Below are 15,000 nucleotides of genomic sequence, written 5' to 3'. Positions count from 1 at the left end.
AACATGGTTATTTTCTCTCTATTTTTTTCAAGAAAAGGGTGTGCTACTTGAAAGCTTAGGTGTGGCAATTATTTGTAAGGTCAATAACTTAGAACTCCTGTTGACTAGAGAAACCTGCTTTAAACACTTTTAGCAACTTACTTGATGTAATTTGTGCAAGGTGTTCCTGGGTGATTATCTGCTAGGAACTTGAGGAGGGCTGGCATTTGGTTCAACCCTTGTTCTTTTGTTCTTTCTTATATATCCATCCTTTCATCATAACAGTTGTATGTTATCATGATAGTTGTCTCTGACTTTAGAATACCATATGCAATATTGTGTCCTTTCTTTAAAGAGTTAAAGATAATCCTTCATCTATTTGAATATTGTTTTTTTATAGAGTTAAAATGCTGCTAAATCTGTAGAATAGAATTTAAATGTAGCTAGACTTAAAAATGCATAAATCAACATTGCTTTCCACTATAGAAAAAACATATATTCTGGACTACAACTGGAATGGACTTTGTCTTGATGCATATGAACATTACTTGCTTACTCATTTATAGGTGACATATATATATATATATATATATATATATATATATATATATATATATATATATATATATATATATATATATATATATATATGAATATGAATATATATTTATATATATATCATTCTTCTTATTTTTTCAGGATATATGAAGTACAAAATACACTCAAGATGACTGACCCTAAGGTTTTATCGCTGTTTAACGATTTCAACAAGAAGTACTTTTGGGGAAAACTGGACAAAGTGAGAGTCACATGGAGCCCAAGGATGACTTTGTGAGTTTGGCATATATATTGTTTTCTCTTGCTATATCTTCTCTTAGATTTTTTTATTTTTTGTTTCACTTTTTCATTAACTTCATATTTGCAGTGTTACCTTGTCTCTTTAATTTTCTCTCCGTTTTTGGTTGACTGTTTCCCTTCTTTTTATTCTGTTTTTCTCTTTTTTTTGTCACTTTAATCTTTATCTCCTTTTCAATATCATTATTGTTCCTCATGTTCTCTTTGATTTATTTAACTTTTGTCAATATTATCTTTGCGACTTCACTGCTTTTCACTTTTTCTTTAATTTTTTGTTTTATTTCATTTGAAAAAACTAAACAATCTTTCTTTTTTTATTCCCTGTTCACCTCTTTTCTTCTACAATGCTTAAAACTTGCTGAAAGAGTGGAATATGATAAAGAATATAATAAGAACTAAATCAACTCAAGTGGGTATTGGATTTTCCTTTCATTTTTACTTAGGCCTTTACTGCTGTGTTATTTTGTTTTTGTGTACGGCTGATGCACTTTTCTAGCACACTTCTATTTGAGTTCTAAATTTTAATGTAGATTTTATTTATAAAGAATTCTCTTGGTGTGATCTGAACCCTTCTCATTTTAGCACAATTATCAAAAGATGAAAAAGAAAAAGAAAATTCCAAATCTCTGAATACTCAATTTTCCACATTTGCAGATGTGCTGGCAAAACAGCTTACAAAGTGCGTGGTCGCTCCTTTTCCTCATGTACAATTCGCCTCAGTCAGCCTCTTCTTACTCAAAGACCACACAGTGATACAGTGAATACACTCTTAGTAAGTACACTATTGAGACTTGTGTAGATTTGCTATATACCAAAATTACTTCCATGGCAGGTAGTGTCCTTGATGAGATATCTATTGTCCTATGTGACTTGAATGCATTATCCAGTTATGATCAAGCTGGCTATGAGAAGACTGTTAGTCCCATGGCTTGGAGGTTAGTGGAGTGCAGGGTACTTGTTACCAATGGATTGGTTGTGACTGTCCTCTGGGTCCACTTTAACCTCTTAAAACCAGATGAAGTGACATTCACATCATGGCTTGGCTGGGTTACATAAACATCTCATCATGGCATTGTCTGGCCCTCATGTCTGGGTATTGGATGTATAATAGCTGGTTGCTGCTTCAGTGCACAAATAGCTTGGTGCTAGGCCTGTGTACTGTCAAATATCCTGGTGAGATCACCATGCACAGCCAAGTTGATGTAATAGGCTGATTCACATGGACAAGTTAAGGTAGAAGGAGTGTACTCAGGAGTTTGCCATGACTATATCAAACCATTACAGTGCTTAAGAACTGAACAAACCTGTAATGCTGTGGGACACATTTAATCTAGTGATGACATGCCAGCCTATATGCTGGTACTGAGAGTGCTGTAAAGTGTGGTGGGGGCATGTCTAGGTTTTTTCTTGTGACTTCAGGAGTGATGAAGGGCTGTGTCTTTGTACAAATACTTTTCAACACCTACAATGAATAATTGGAAGGGCAATAGGCCATACAATGGGTAGAGCTGTCATCTGAAGTCAATGCAGAGCAACTCTAGGTAAGAGTAAGGTCGTTGTTGATATTGCTATCTCATCTGAGTCTCAGGAGACCCTAATGGCAGCTCTTGATCAATTTAGATGTAGAGGCCTCTTGGACTAAGACCAAGGTCCAGGCTTTTTGCATCTGCTAGGAGAACCTTGAAAAAAATATAGTTTTATTAATCTTGGTAGTGTAACTTATGACTTAGGCTCTCAAATCAGGAGGTCAACAGATGGATTGGCCTGACGGCACTTGTCAACAAGAGTATCTGGAGATACTGGTACCTGTGCATAAGGACCAAGCTATAATTCTTCATTGCCCTGATATTGCAGGTTCTGCTATAAGACAACAGAACTTGGACTCTATCTTGTGCTTTGGAGTCATTTCTTGATGCCTTCTGCAACAGGCTCTTACTTCAGATCATTGGGTACATTTGACAGGACCAACCAAGGACTGCACCATGAGACCAGCAAAGGAGACTAATTACTTAATCTAGGACTGCCAAAACAGGCTATATGGACACTTGGCTTGTCTCCCTGAGGATAGTCCTGGCCGTCAAGTTGTTTCCACTAAGGACAACCCTGGTTTGTGCAAATTGATCATATCTGTCGAGAGGAATTAAAGTTGAGCTTTGGCACTATGAGAGACCCTCATATTTAGCAGCAGAGGATTGATGTGGTAGTGTGCCTTCCTTGGTGTCAGCCCCAGTTATTGATTTTAGGATCTTAGGCTTTCAAGCAGAAATACTGTTAGTAAGTATTAGAGGTTGTGATTGTTAGATGATATATATATATATATATATATATATATATATATAATATATATATATATATATATATATATATATATATATATATATATATATATATATATATAAATATATAAATATATATATATATATATATAATATACATATATATAGATACATATATATATATATATATATATATATATATATATATATATATATATATATATATATTTATATATATATATATATATATATTATATATATATATATATATATATATATATATATATATATATATATATATATATATATATGACTTTGTTTTCTGCAACTATATGTAAGTGTCTATATATTTTTTTTCTTCTAAATAATTATCTCTGATGTATAGTATAGACAGTAATTCAAACATTTTATAATTACAGATAATTGCATTAATTTGGATTATTTGAAAATAAATGATCTCAATTCATTGATTATGGGTGTCATGACATACATGACGCCCCCGATTAGGACTAAAAGATGGGTGTCATTGCGTACATGATGCGACATCGGGATCTGCTCACAGCTGAAGTGCGCACATGAAGTATTATGTCTGTAACAGCACTAGCTTCAGAGCAACAGGGTTCTAAGGTCAGCCTAAACCCGCATTTTGTGATGGTTTTATGGAAAAATATTGTTTGGGCTAGTCTGCACTACCCTGAAAGCAGAGAAAACACTTTTACCATCTGTCTAATTTGTAGCCGGTGCTACCAGCATCATAGACCACCCATCCTGATGCCAGTTAGGTTGTTAGGCGCCCTGTCTGGAATGGAATACATTTATTGAGACATTCAGAAAAGTCAGTAAGTGGTAAAGATTATTCTCACTCACTTAACCCGTTAACGACGGATGTGTTTTTTCGTCATACATGACGCAGGAGCTCTTGCCTGACAATGGGCGTCATGACGTTCGGGGATTTTGGATCAGTATGTTATTTTATTGTGCTATGAGTAATAAGTGAGTAATGTTGACAATTGCAGTCATAATTATTATAACTGCCGTAATATTAAGCAAAATGGGTTTCAACTCGCTTCCAAAACCTAGATGGCACCACTTTCTTCTAGCACCAGCAGGAGAGAGAGCCTTGAATGGTACCCATCTACGGTCTCTAGCAAGCACTAGCTGTATAGAAGGATGGTACATCGCAAGTTGCCGACCTCTTGCTCTAAAGTACCGCAGATGAAAGATGTGCAGGCAGAGCGAGAGGAGGATGGTGACTTACACCATGCCCAATTCCAACAATGTGCCCCTGTGCCAGTAGGGATGCCTTTTATTGTGGCACTCACTGTCAAAAGCACAGTTTCCTTCCTCTTCCCTATCTCTCTTCATTTTGGATGGTTATAAGTTTCGTGTTTGTTCGTGACAGCACACAAATACGAAAAAATAAATTTGCTTTTTGTCCCCCCCTAAAACAGTAATACTTCTATCACATTGAGTATAAAGAAAAAATATGAGTTGATATAGACCCTGAACTACAATTTTAGTCATCTGCAGAATTGATGGAACCTGTGATATGACAGATATAAATTTCAAAAAACAGTAAAACACAAAAAACAAAACACAAATATGGATCTAGCTCTACAATGAGTGACTAAAAGGGAATGGGAAAAATCAAATTATGTGGCAGAAGCTGCATCGATCAGAAATAAAACTCATCCTGGAGCCTGTGTAAGCAAATCTATCCCCCGTCGGCAATGGGTTAAGGTACAAACATTGAGAATCAATTGTTTAGTCCCTTTGATTATGCAAAGAATGTGATTTTCTCAAAGTTACGAAATAAGAACAATTTGTTTCTCCTTGTCTTTCTTGTCTCAAAGTAAAGTAAAACCCACTTTGGTAGGATCCAAAATATTGTTGGTCTTTTACTGTATTCAATACTGTGCCAGTGATCGTTTAAGGGGTCTCCTTATCTACCAGAACATAAATCCCATGAGATGGGGTTTGTCAAATCGATATCAAGGCAAATATTATTAGGATAAAATTAATTGAAAGTATAGTACCAATCATATTTGTATTTCATTTATATTTGAAGCTTTATACATGTGTTTGCACTTGTTCTTGAAGATAAAGAAAGTTATTTGCATTTGGTCATAATGAAATTAGTATATTTGTATTCATTTATATGCACACACACACACACACACACACACACACACACACACACACACACACACACACACACACACACACACACACACACACACACACACACACACACACACACACACACACTATACACACACACACAAACACACACACACACAACACACACACACACACACACACACACACACACACACACACACACACACACACACACACACACACACACACACACACACACACACACACACACACACACACACACACACACACACACACACACACACACACACACACACACACACACACACACACACACACACACACACACACACACACACACACACACACACACACACACAATATAGTGATATTAGTTTAGTATTTGAAAGTAGTAACTCTCTTTTTATATGATTTTGCAGCATGAAATGATCCATGCTTACCTCCATGTCACGCAAGGCCTTAATTATAGAGATAGCCATGGACCAGAGTTCAGAAAGCATATGAAAAGGATCAATGCTCTTCATGGCTCAAAAATAACTGTAAGTATCCTCGTTACTATTTTCTTGAACATGATTTGTAAGCAGTGAGATTTTAAGATGAATGAATTGTGGTTGTTAGATGATTGTTTTCATTCTCCAAGTTCTTTTTTCACTCTCTCAACAGATATACCACAACTTTCATCGTGAAGTCAACAAGTTCCGCATCCACGTCTACCGCTGTGATGGTCCCTGTGTTTCGAGACGGCCTTTTTTCGGAGTCCTCAGGAGAGCCATTGAACGTCCTCCAGGACCCACAGACAGATGGTGGCAGCGTCATGCTGAAGAGTGTGGTGGAACATTCCATAAGATCGAAGGGCCAGGTGCTAAGCCCATGCCAAGCTCTCAAAATGTTGGTTATAAGCCTAATAATCTCATAAAAGAGAAATTCCCTTTGAACCAATCAGGAGGGGGTTTTGACCGTAAAAAAGTAGATAGTTTCAACCAAAATAGGGCAGTGAATAGTAAAGGAAGTAGAAATAACCACAAAATGGAGCCAGGTTCTTCCAGACAAAATGTTAAAGCAAAGGTTTTTGATGAAGAGTCAGTGTTACAGAGGATTAGGGAAAAATACTCAAATACCCGGCAGACTAAACTTTTGTCCTCGGATGAAAGACCAGATTTACTTTTAGGGGCAAATTGTAAACTTGTAGAAGGTCAGATGAATTATAATTATCAGGCAAAATCACCAACAAAAATAAAAGTGGACAAGTACATTAAGAGGTACCAACAGGCAAAGAAATTGTTAAGTGTAGATGATTCAAAAATGGGCAGCAGTCCATCAAAGTCATTGCCACAGAGCCGACATGATATACAGACTAAATCAAGGGCTCAGACCCAAAGCCTAACTACATGTCCCATTTGTAGTGAAAGAATACCAGATGCTATGTATGAACAACACTTAAATCAGTGCTTTGGAGAAGACATGAATTTTGACTCAGAGTTTAATGATGAGGGAAGCAGTGGAAGCAAAGTAGAAGCATCTGCAAAGCAAAGTAAAGAAGACGTGTGGGAGGCACTTTCGGATGCAAAGACTTGTCACAATTGTGGGTCAATTGTCCTAGCTGCTGAGATGAAATTGCACCTCCAGTACTGCATTGACTCAGATGATGAAAAAGATGATGAGAGCTTTGATGACAAAGCTAAGAAATTCAATGAAGGGAGTGGCTTTGAAGAGGCACCTACTCCTGGCATTGTGTCCTGCCCCTCATGCATGGAGAGGGTTCGGGAAGAGCAGATCCAAGAGCATCTTGATCAGTGTTTGACTTATTTGGCTGAAGAATTTTAGTTAAGAATTTGTTCTTGTGTGATTGATATAATGTGATCCATTTTTGATCTTATTTTCTTCTGCATTTATGTTTAAAGATGTGCATGTATTCATAAATTGGCTATTTACCTGTTTTTTCTAATATGTTAATATTAGTAAATTGTAATTTATTATATTATAATATGCAACATATGCATGACTCTCCTACTGTCAAGCTGCTATGTCTTCATGTTCTTATGGGGATTATGTGATTTTCTTAGTGGAATCATTTAATATGGTTTCATATTTTGTACAAAAAAGGATTAAATATTTATATTTATATAATGAACATTTTGGATGAATACCATTTATTAGAAATATAATTATATTTTGAGACTGAAATCCCAAGCTTCTCTAACTGTGATATAATTGCAATGCCATTGAAGAATAAAGAATAAAATTGTGGATATTTGTTATTATAATGTTTATATCTGTATTAATCATAATGATGAAATTATATACATTATTTTTACTATTATTGAAGTTATTGTTTCTTATCTTAACCCATTGGCCGCAGTATTAATAAAATATGTGTACAGTCATGTGGTGGGTTTATGTTGTATGGCACGGTGTCATCCACGTTTATGACCAACGTTGTCTTGACAGTAAATCATGCCATCTGCTATCAATGGTTTAACCCAATGACGACAGGGTGTCATACCTGTGTGACACGGCAAAGTGCCTGATGACGGAGTGACACACCGGTGTGATGTCCCTGAGGCGATATTCCTTAGGCCCGGCATAGGGGGTTGCCAGTTTTCGCCGGACCGTCGGCAACGGGTTAACCCAATGATGACGGTGCGTCACACTCGTGTGACACAGCTAAATTCCCGATGCCGGGGCGTCATGCCAGTGTGACGATTACAATGCAATATTGCAATCGCCCGGCATAGGGGTTTTCGCGTAGCGCGTGCCCTGTCAGGAAAGGGTTAATATCATTATTATCATTACTGATATTTTATTGTAATAATATTTTATATTATTATTATTATTATTGTTCTTATTGTTATTATTATTATTATTATTATTACAGTTATTATTATTATTATTTTTATTATTACTATTAATTATTAATGCTATAATCATGAAATAACAGGAGGCTACTGAATGGTCCTGGCATGCAGCTAATAAAAGTTTAGTGTCAGCAAAACTCAGTTCCTCTGATTTATCTAATACTTGGTCGTACTGCCCTTGACCTTTATGACTATTTTCAATCATCTAGGCACTGTTCAGCATGATGCCTATTGTATTAGTTGTTCATATCCATGCACCACATTTTTGTCATCACTTCACTCAGGCGTGAACAGATGATGAGTCACAGTAGCCTTTTCTTCAGTTCTGAGGTTTGTTGAAGCCATCTAGGTGCAGTAAGAAAGAAATGGCAAGGTGAAGAAGGGAAGGTTGGGAACTTAGACAGAACAAAAGGGAAAGAGACATTAACCCTCTCTGGACGGGTGGTACACTACTGTACCACTCATTCAAAAGCCTGGTGGCCGGGTGGCACAATATGGTGCCAGCCATTTAATTGATTTAGGCCTAAGCGTTCGAAAGCCCCGGCATTGTGACATGCAAGGCTGGAATGCCCCTATTGTTAGTGGCTTAACATTACTTATTCTGTGACAGCCCATAAAGCACTGAGGCAGAAAAGCTGGGTCTTGAGGGGAATCCAAGACTTTCTGCTTTGGTGCCAGCACTGCCAGGTATGGGAAAAAGGGAAGACCAAACAGAAAGAAATGCAACAGTTTCAGGGCACTTTTTCTTGCGAATTTCAGGACTGTACTTTATCATTTTTCCAGATGTAGCTGTATCTAACATTTTGGATATTTTTTTTCTCTTCATTTCTCAGTATGCGGTTGATTCAAGGTTACAAATGAGTTTACATTGTAAAATATGCTAATACATACAGTACATTTTATCAGCTTGAATCTGTTTGTTTTTAATATTTGGTGAGGAAATTTTACTTCATTGAGTTGGGAAATATTCTTTGTTTCATCACTGTCATTGTTGATAGCCTCTATTATCCCCTCCATTTGCTCTTAGGGATCAGGTCTTTATTTTTCAGAATGTCATGAGTTCTGTAACTTCCATGATCATGAAAATCCTACACCCAACACTAGTTACTTTATGATTGGTGGTGTTATTATGTGTCCATTAGTTATCATTAGTTAAATGCATCCATATATGATTCATGTTCAAATTGTGCAGTGGATTGTGATTTTCGTTCATATTAACCCATCCCCGACGGGGGAATTCTAGCCTTGAATGTCCAAATGCCGGGGCGTTCGAATTATTAGGCCTAAATCAATTGAATGGCTGGCACAATACTGTGCCGCCCGGCAACTGGGCTTTTGAATGCGCGGTACACATGCTGTACCACCCGTCCTGTGTGGGTTAACAATGACTTCTAATTGAGTGTGCATGTACGTGTAATGGTGTGTATTGGTGTGTGTTGTGTGTGTGAATTGTTTTTTTTTTTCATTGCTTAGGTTATAGTTTATGTACTGTTCCTGTTAATGAAGGATGAATGAGAGGGTAAATGAGATGTATGTTGGACCACAGTGCTCAATCATGAACTCACAGATATTTTAGATTGGAAGAGCCATCTAAATTAAATTGCCTTAAAGTAACTGGGTTAAGCTGGTGAGAGGTGGCAAAGAGTAACAGTAACTGTAAAATATATATTTTTTTATTATAATACATGCAGTAATAAGAAAGCAAGTTAATGATATACTACATTGACTTCATGCTCTTATATAATGGCTGTAAGTTAGTAGAACCTTTAGTTCAGTTTGACTGTAGGTGGCTAGATAAAGGTTTTAGCATTATAAGCTGAAATATAGTTCAGGGATATCCATTATAAGTTAATCATACATGCTTGCTCTTAGGTGATATATAGCAAAAGAACTTATTGTCATTACTAGTAGTTGGTGAACTCGGGAGCAGTTGCATATCCATATTTCTTTGACTAGAATGACCTGATTTGGGCTCTGGCTTTTAGAGGGATACGCGAAGTACAAGCAAACACATACATTATACCATTTTTGTTTCCACTAACATATCACTGAATTATAATGACAGAAAGCCATATAAAGTCTAAGGTAGTGTGGCCAATCATGTGCCAAGGATGGCACAGTGCCACCTCAGGCTTACCCCCTGGACATGTCCCTGCTCAGAAATATCAAACCAAGAGGGAAGATTTGGTCAGTTGATGAATTAAGGTTGATTCAGGACTCTAATCATCCCTAGAGGTTGTTAACCCTCTCGTGACGGGTGGTACACTACTGTACCGCGCATTCTAGGCCCGTTCGCTGGGGACGCGATACGGCATCGTTTATTTAACTGATTTAGGCCTATGCGTTCGAGAGCCCCAGCATTGTGACATGTAAGGCTGGAATGCCCCCGTCGTGAATGGGTTAAAGATACATCTTTGGATGATCTTGGAATGTCTCAGATGGATCACAGACAAGATCGGTTGAAAAGAAAGATTATTAGATCACAGCTGATAATATTGTTTAAAAAATTGGTCACCAACATTAATGGTAAACCATTTTGTGAATTAGAGGGTTCATGAGATTTTTAAAGACTGCAGATCATCTTGTAAATAGTCTCCCAATATCAACTCATGGTCAATATTAGTCATTCAAGCAAAGTTGAAGAGACTGCTTTATTTCCAATACAAAATTGAAGCCCTTCTTGACACAGTAATTGGGATAATAACTCTTATGGGAAAGGAGTGTTGTGTTTGAAATTAAATGAGAATTATTCATTTTTCAACTGAGAACATGTGGCATACTGAGAATGAGAGTGATCTTAAGTCACTGTGGAAGTGAAAGAGCATTCTGAATGAGGTTTTGGTTAGGAAAACAAGGGAGAAACCGGAAAGACTTTCCTGGCAAGGATTGGTTTTGTAAGGACTGATTTTGTTAGGTTTTGATTTCCAAGTGTTTAAAAATTTTGCTGAAGAATTCAAGAAATTTAGTACATGAAATTTATACTCGTGTTCATTATTTCTTTTCTTTGACATCCTTTTGTTATATACATCTCATATATATATCTCAATTTTTATATTTTTCTCCTTTGCCCTTCAGTCAAATTTTCCAGCGTCTTTGCAACCCCATGTAAATATTTCAAGATCTGTCAATTATAATGTAGATATATAAATGTGTTTACTTATTTGAAACATGTTTGCTTGTGTGAGTGTGGGTGTATGCATGTGCATGTAATTTTGGAGGGGGTGTATTTGTAAGTATTACTAACAATTAAATGTTGAATTGTATTTTTCTTGTGATTTTTTAAATATTTGCAGAAAATATCATGGACAAACATGTATTTTTGATTTTACATATTGGGCTTCATAACATTTACCAGAAAAGATATTCATAAATTACTTTCTAACTTTTTTGTGAATTGTTTTCTTTAATGTTGATCAAGTGAAAAATATAAATGAAGACTGACTTTACTAGTGAAAAATAAGACATGTTCCTCAACCACAGTGATGCACATTCATTTTAGTGTGGTACCATTTTCATTTGAGCCACATACATTACAAAATTATATGACTTTCTATGGAGTATGTACTGACAACTTGTACCTTCAAGTATCATATAGAAAAGGAACAAATAAAACACTATAGTAAATAACATTTTATAATCTAGTCAAAATCTTTTTCAAATAAACAATGCAAGTGTTCTTTATCTTCGGTTAGTCTTTGGGTATATATTACAAATGCTCCAAGGTAGGATTACAGCGCTCTTGCCAGCTGCTTCTGCTTTACCCGAGTCTGCCTGACAAACAGGGACTCCATTACATACACGAGCTTCCACATGAGATCTACACGCCATCAGTGTGACATGAAGGTATGGAACATTAAAGCACTTTACACAAAATGTGCAAATCTATCCTAAGTGTTCCATTAAAAAAAATACATTTTGTAATACTTCTTATAAAGTCTTGCAGCTTTGACAAGATATACTTTTTTTATTTAATTATTTTTTTTAGTATGAATATCATAATTCCACTCACTCATCTAAAACATATTTTTCCCATTTGTGTAAAAGGAGCACCTGTGAATGATTAAAAAATCAAAATTGTTATTTTTTGACACATCTTTCTTTACTTTTTACCTTAATTAACATGATACTAATACTAAAAAATATTCTAATAATGTAGTTTCTTGTGAAGTGGTACCCTATACCCTATCAGCATAACCTTTTTTTTTTGTATTTGTGCCCCTGACAACATATGTTTGAGTTTATTGACATACAATTGTATAAAATGTGAATACATTTGCCTTTCTTGACCTCTTTATATAGTAAAATATTAACAAAACCAATTACTGAATGAGTTCATTTCAACAAAGGAGTCTAAAAATGTCTTTTATTTATTTATAAATAAAAGCTTTCTAACAATCTTCATAAATTTCCTTAAAAATAAAATAAAGGATAATAAAAACTAAGCAACAACAAGTGATGATGATTATATCAATAAATGATCATACATTTTTTCTCCAGGCGAGGAAAATAAATGAATATCCTATGATGTCTTATATTGTACTTTTCATATATCCATTTAACTAACAAGAACATAATGACAGAATAAGAGAGAGAGAGCAAGAGGGAGAAGGAGAGCTATGAGTTAGTGAAAGAAGGGAGAGAGGGAGAGAGGCAGGAAAGAAGGAGTGAATGAGGGATGGAGGAAGGGAGTAGGGAAGGAGGGAAGAAAGAAAGAAGGGAGGAGAAGAAGAAGAAGAAGAAGAAGGAGAGAGGGAGGGAAGGAAGGAAGGAAGGAAGGAAGAAGGAAGAAAGAAAGAAAGAAAGGTAGGATGGTAGGTGAGGAAGGAGGGAAGATTAGTAGATAAGAAGGAAGAATATAAAGACGGTAGGTAAGAAAGAAGAATATAAAGATGGTAGGTAAGAAGGAAGAATATAAAGATGGTAGGTAAGAAGGAAGAACATAAAGATGGTAGGTAAGAAGGAAGGAAGGAAGGACAATAGGTAAGAAAGAAGGATAGTAGGTAGGAAGGAAGGAGGGTAGATAGGTAGGGTGAATGTATGAAGAGTGAGAGAGTGAGTGAATAGGAAATAGAAAAGAATATTATTTTTATAATTATTTGAATAAATATGAAAGAAAATCAATAACAGCAGCAAAGAGAAGGAACCAATTTATCATATATTGCATTTAAAGCATTAGGTAATCATAAGAGATAAAATATTCTATTTACAATGACATTGTTACAATATGACATACCAAGGTTCTTTACTAATCTAGATTTAATATACAGTATTTACCAGTACCATTTTTGTTCACGTATTCAGTATGCTGCTAACAGTTCATTAACAGACAACAAGATGCTAATTCATGCATAACATCAATGGCATGTGGCTCCTATATTGATATAAGCATTTCTGCTTTGAAATACAGTTAATATTACAATATTCGTCTAGGAATATTATTTTTTCAATCGTTATTTGTATCCTTAACTATGTTAAAACCTCCCGTTTTCACTGCGTAATTTTTGTTAATGAGAAATTGTTTACCTGATATTAAGAATCACACCTACAGTGTTGACTATAGGCTATTTGGCACCTTTACCCAAGAAATATAAAACATTTGCAAGCTATTTCTAATGAAAGTTTTGTATTGTGAAATATTTTGTCTCCATTAACTACAAGTTTATCAACACTGATATCCTAAAAAAGTTACATTGAGCCCATATTTGAGTCAAGAAATTGATGTTGGTGGCAAATGCCTGGAGGCAAAGTTTTACAAGAGGTCACACTGTTTCCCAGTGTCCATAAAAGACACATTTTTTTACTCATAGGTCTGTTCTAATATACCAAAGGAGCATGGTTGAGCTGAAGGTAATCACAAGGGACCATATACACATCCTCAAAAGACAGAAGAGTATTTACCTGAATGCCAAGTAACATGGGTTCAGTGGTGTCTTTGGCAACCTGAACATGAGTCACACTGGGGTTACACTAGGTTCAGAACATACAAAAGGATATGATGATCAAGTTGAAAAGTGAATCACAAAGGCTGCTAATGTTCTCCGTAGCCAAAAGTTTTAAGGACTTATGAGACTGCAGTCCTCTAAAATCATCAGCAGTCAAAAAGTGGAGGCAAGATTAACTTGGAACAATGATAAATAAAATCAAAATGAATTCTAAGCAGCAAAGGGGGGGGCAGGGGGTAACCTGAAGGGAGGTCACAAAGGGTTTCAAGAGTCCTCAGTAACCAGAGGGGCACTTTGGTAGCAAAACAGTCTCAACTAACTGTTGTAAGTATTTTGGGGTAAGGGTGGGAGGAATCACAAATATGATTATCTGCCTTATCACCACCAGGAAATGGAAATTATATACCCTTGAATCCAAGGGCTCGTCAGGCTTATCAGTAAAATGAAGCACAATCCTCATTCACAGTATATACATACAATTACAAGAGAGCTCCAATGAGCTTTTTTTTTTGGCACATCACAAAGATGGTTTGAATTTAAAGTTTGGCAGGTTCCTTGGGAAGCAGTCATCATTCATAAATGTGTAGCTGCTATAGTTACAATTTATGTGACTGTATTTATATCACCGTCAATCCGATAAGGATGAATTGTGCCGAGTAAGTGTTGCAGGACTCGTGAGGGTGGAGTTATGTCTGGTTTTTCTCGACCCATCTTCCCACATAGCTGCTTGCTTTGCTGTGTTGCTAAGGGCATTTGTCCTGGCAAAGTCTATGGTGGCATAACCTTCAGCTACATGGTTCGGCGGTGATTCAGGACCTGACACCATAGACTCAAGTGGACTAAGAGGTGCTGCTTGTGACGAGTCTGAACCACGGTCGAGATCAAGAGAAATGTAGTTGATCTGTGAAGGCTGGTCAGTGTCTGTAGTAGTAGTGGTTGTGCCGGAATAGG

The 15,000-nt window shown here is 36.2% G+C and overlaps 2 protein-coding genes and 1 pseudogene across 11 annotated transcripts in view; 2 read left to right on the top strand and 1 right to left on the bottom strand.

The window, feature by feature from the left end:
• LOC122250741 (uncharacterized) overlaps positions 1-7,577 on the top strand; it is a 9,178-nt gene extending 1,601 nt beyond the window's left edge. For 4 of the 9 annotated variants that reach the window (XM_043012321.2, XM_086556257.1, XM_043012319.2 and 1 more), the window contains 4 exons: positions 679-810; positions 1,489-1,606; positions 5,672-5,791; positions 5,916-7,577. In XM_043012321.2, coding sequence (XP_042868255.2) covers positions 707-810; positions 1,489-1,606; positions 5,672-5,791; positions 5,916-7,076 — 1,503 coding nt within the window. In that variant the 5' untranslated portion in view covers positions 679-706 and the 3' untranslated portion in view covers positions 7,077-7,577. Of the gene's footprint in view, positions 1-678; positions 811-1,488; positions 1,607-3,584; positions 3,738-5,671; positions 5,792-5,915 lie in introns of those variants that run through there. The other 5 variants (XM_043012323.2, XM_043012324.2, XM_043012325.2 and 2 more) reach the window with 2 other exon arrangements.
• On the top strand, positions 1,920-3,129 carry LOC147472120 (uncharacterized; annotated as a pseudogene).
• A 4,149-nt stretch (positions 7,578-11,726) lies between the features above and the next one.
• Positions 11,727-15,000, bottom strand: part of LOC122250742 (uncharacterized) — a 33,048-nt gene continuing 29,774 nt past the window's right edge. For both annotated transcript variants that reach the window (XM_086556291.1, XM_043012326.2), the window contains exon 2: positions 11,727-15,000. This exon is cut by the window's right edge and continues 994 nt beyond it. In XM_086556291.1, the coding sequence (XP_086412417.1) occupies positions 14,678-15,000 (323 nt within the window). In that variant the 3' untranslated portion in view covers positions 11,727-14,677.

This window comes from Penaeus japonicus, unplaced genomic scaffold, assembly GCF_977035675.1.
Source record: "Penaeus japonicus unplaced genomic scaffold, GWHDUDI00000001_assembly GWHDUDI00000003, whole genome shotgun sequence".
NCBI lineage: Eukaryota > Metazoa > Arthropoda > Malacostraca > Decapoda > Penaeidae > Penaeus > Penaeus japonicus.
The sequence above is the reverse complement of the archived record's forward strand: the minus strand, read 5'-3'. Positions and strand labels throughout refer to the sequence as shown.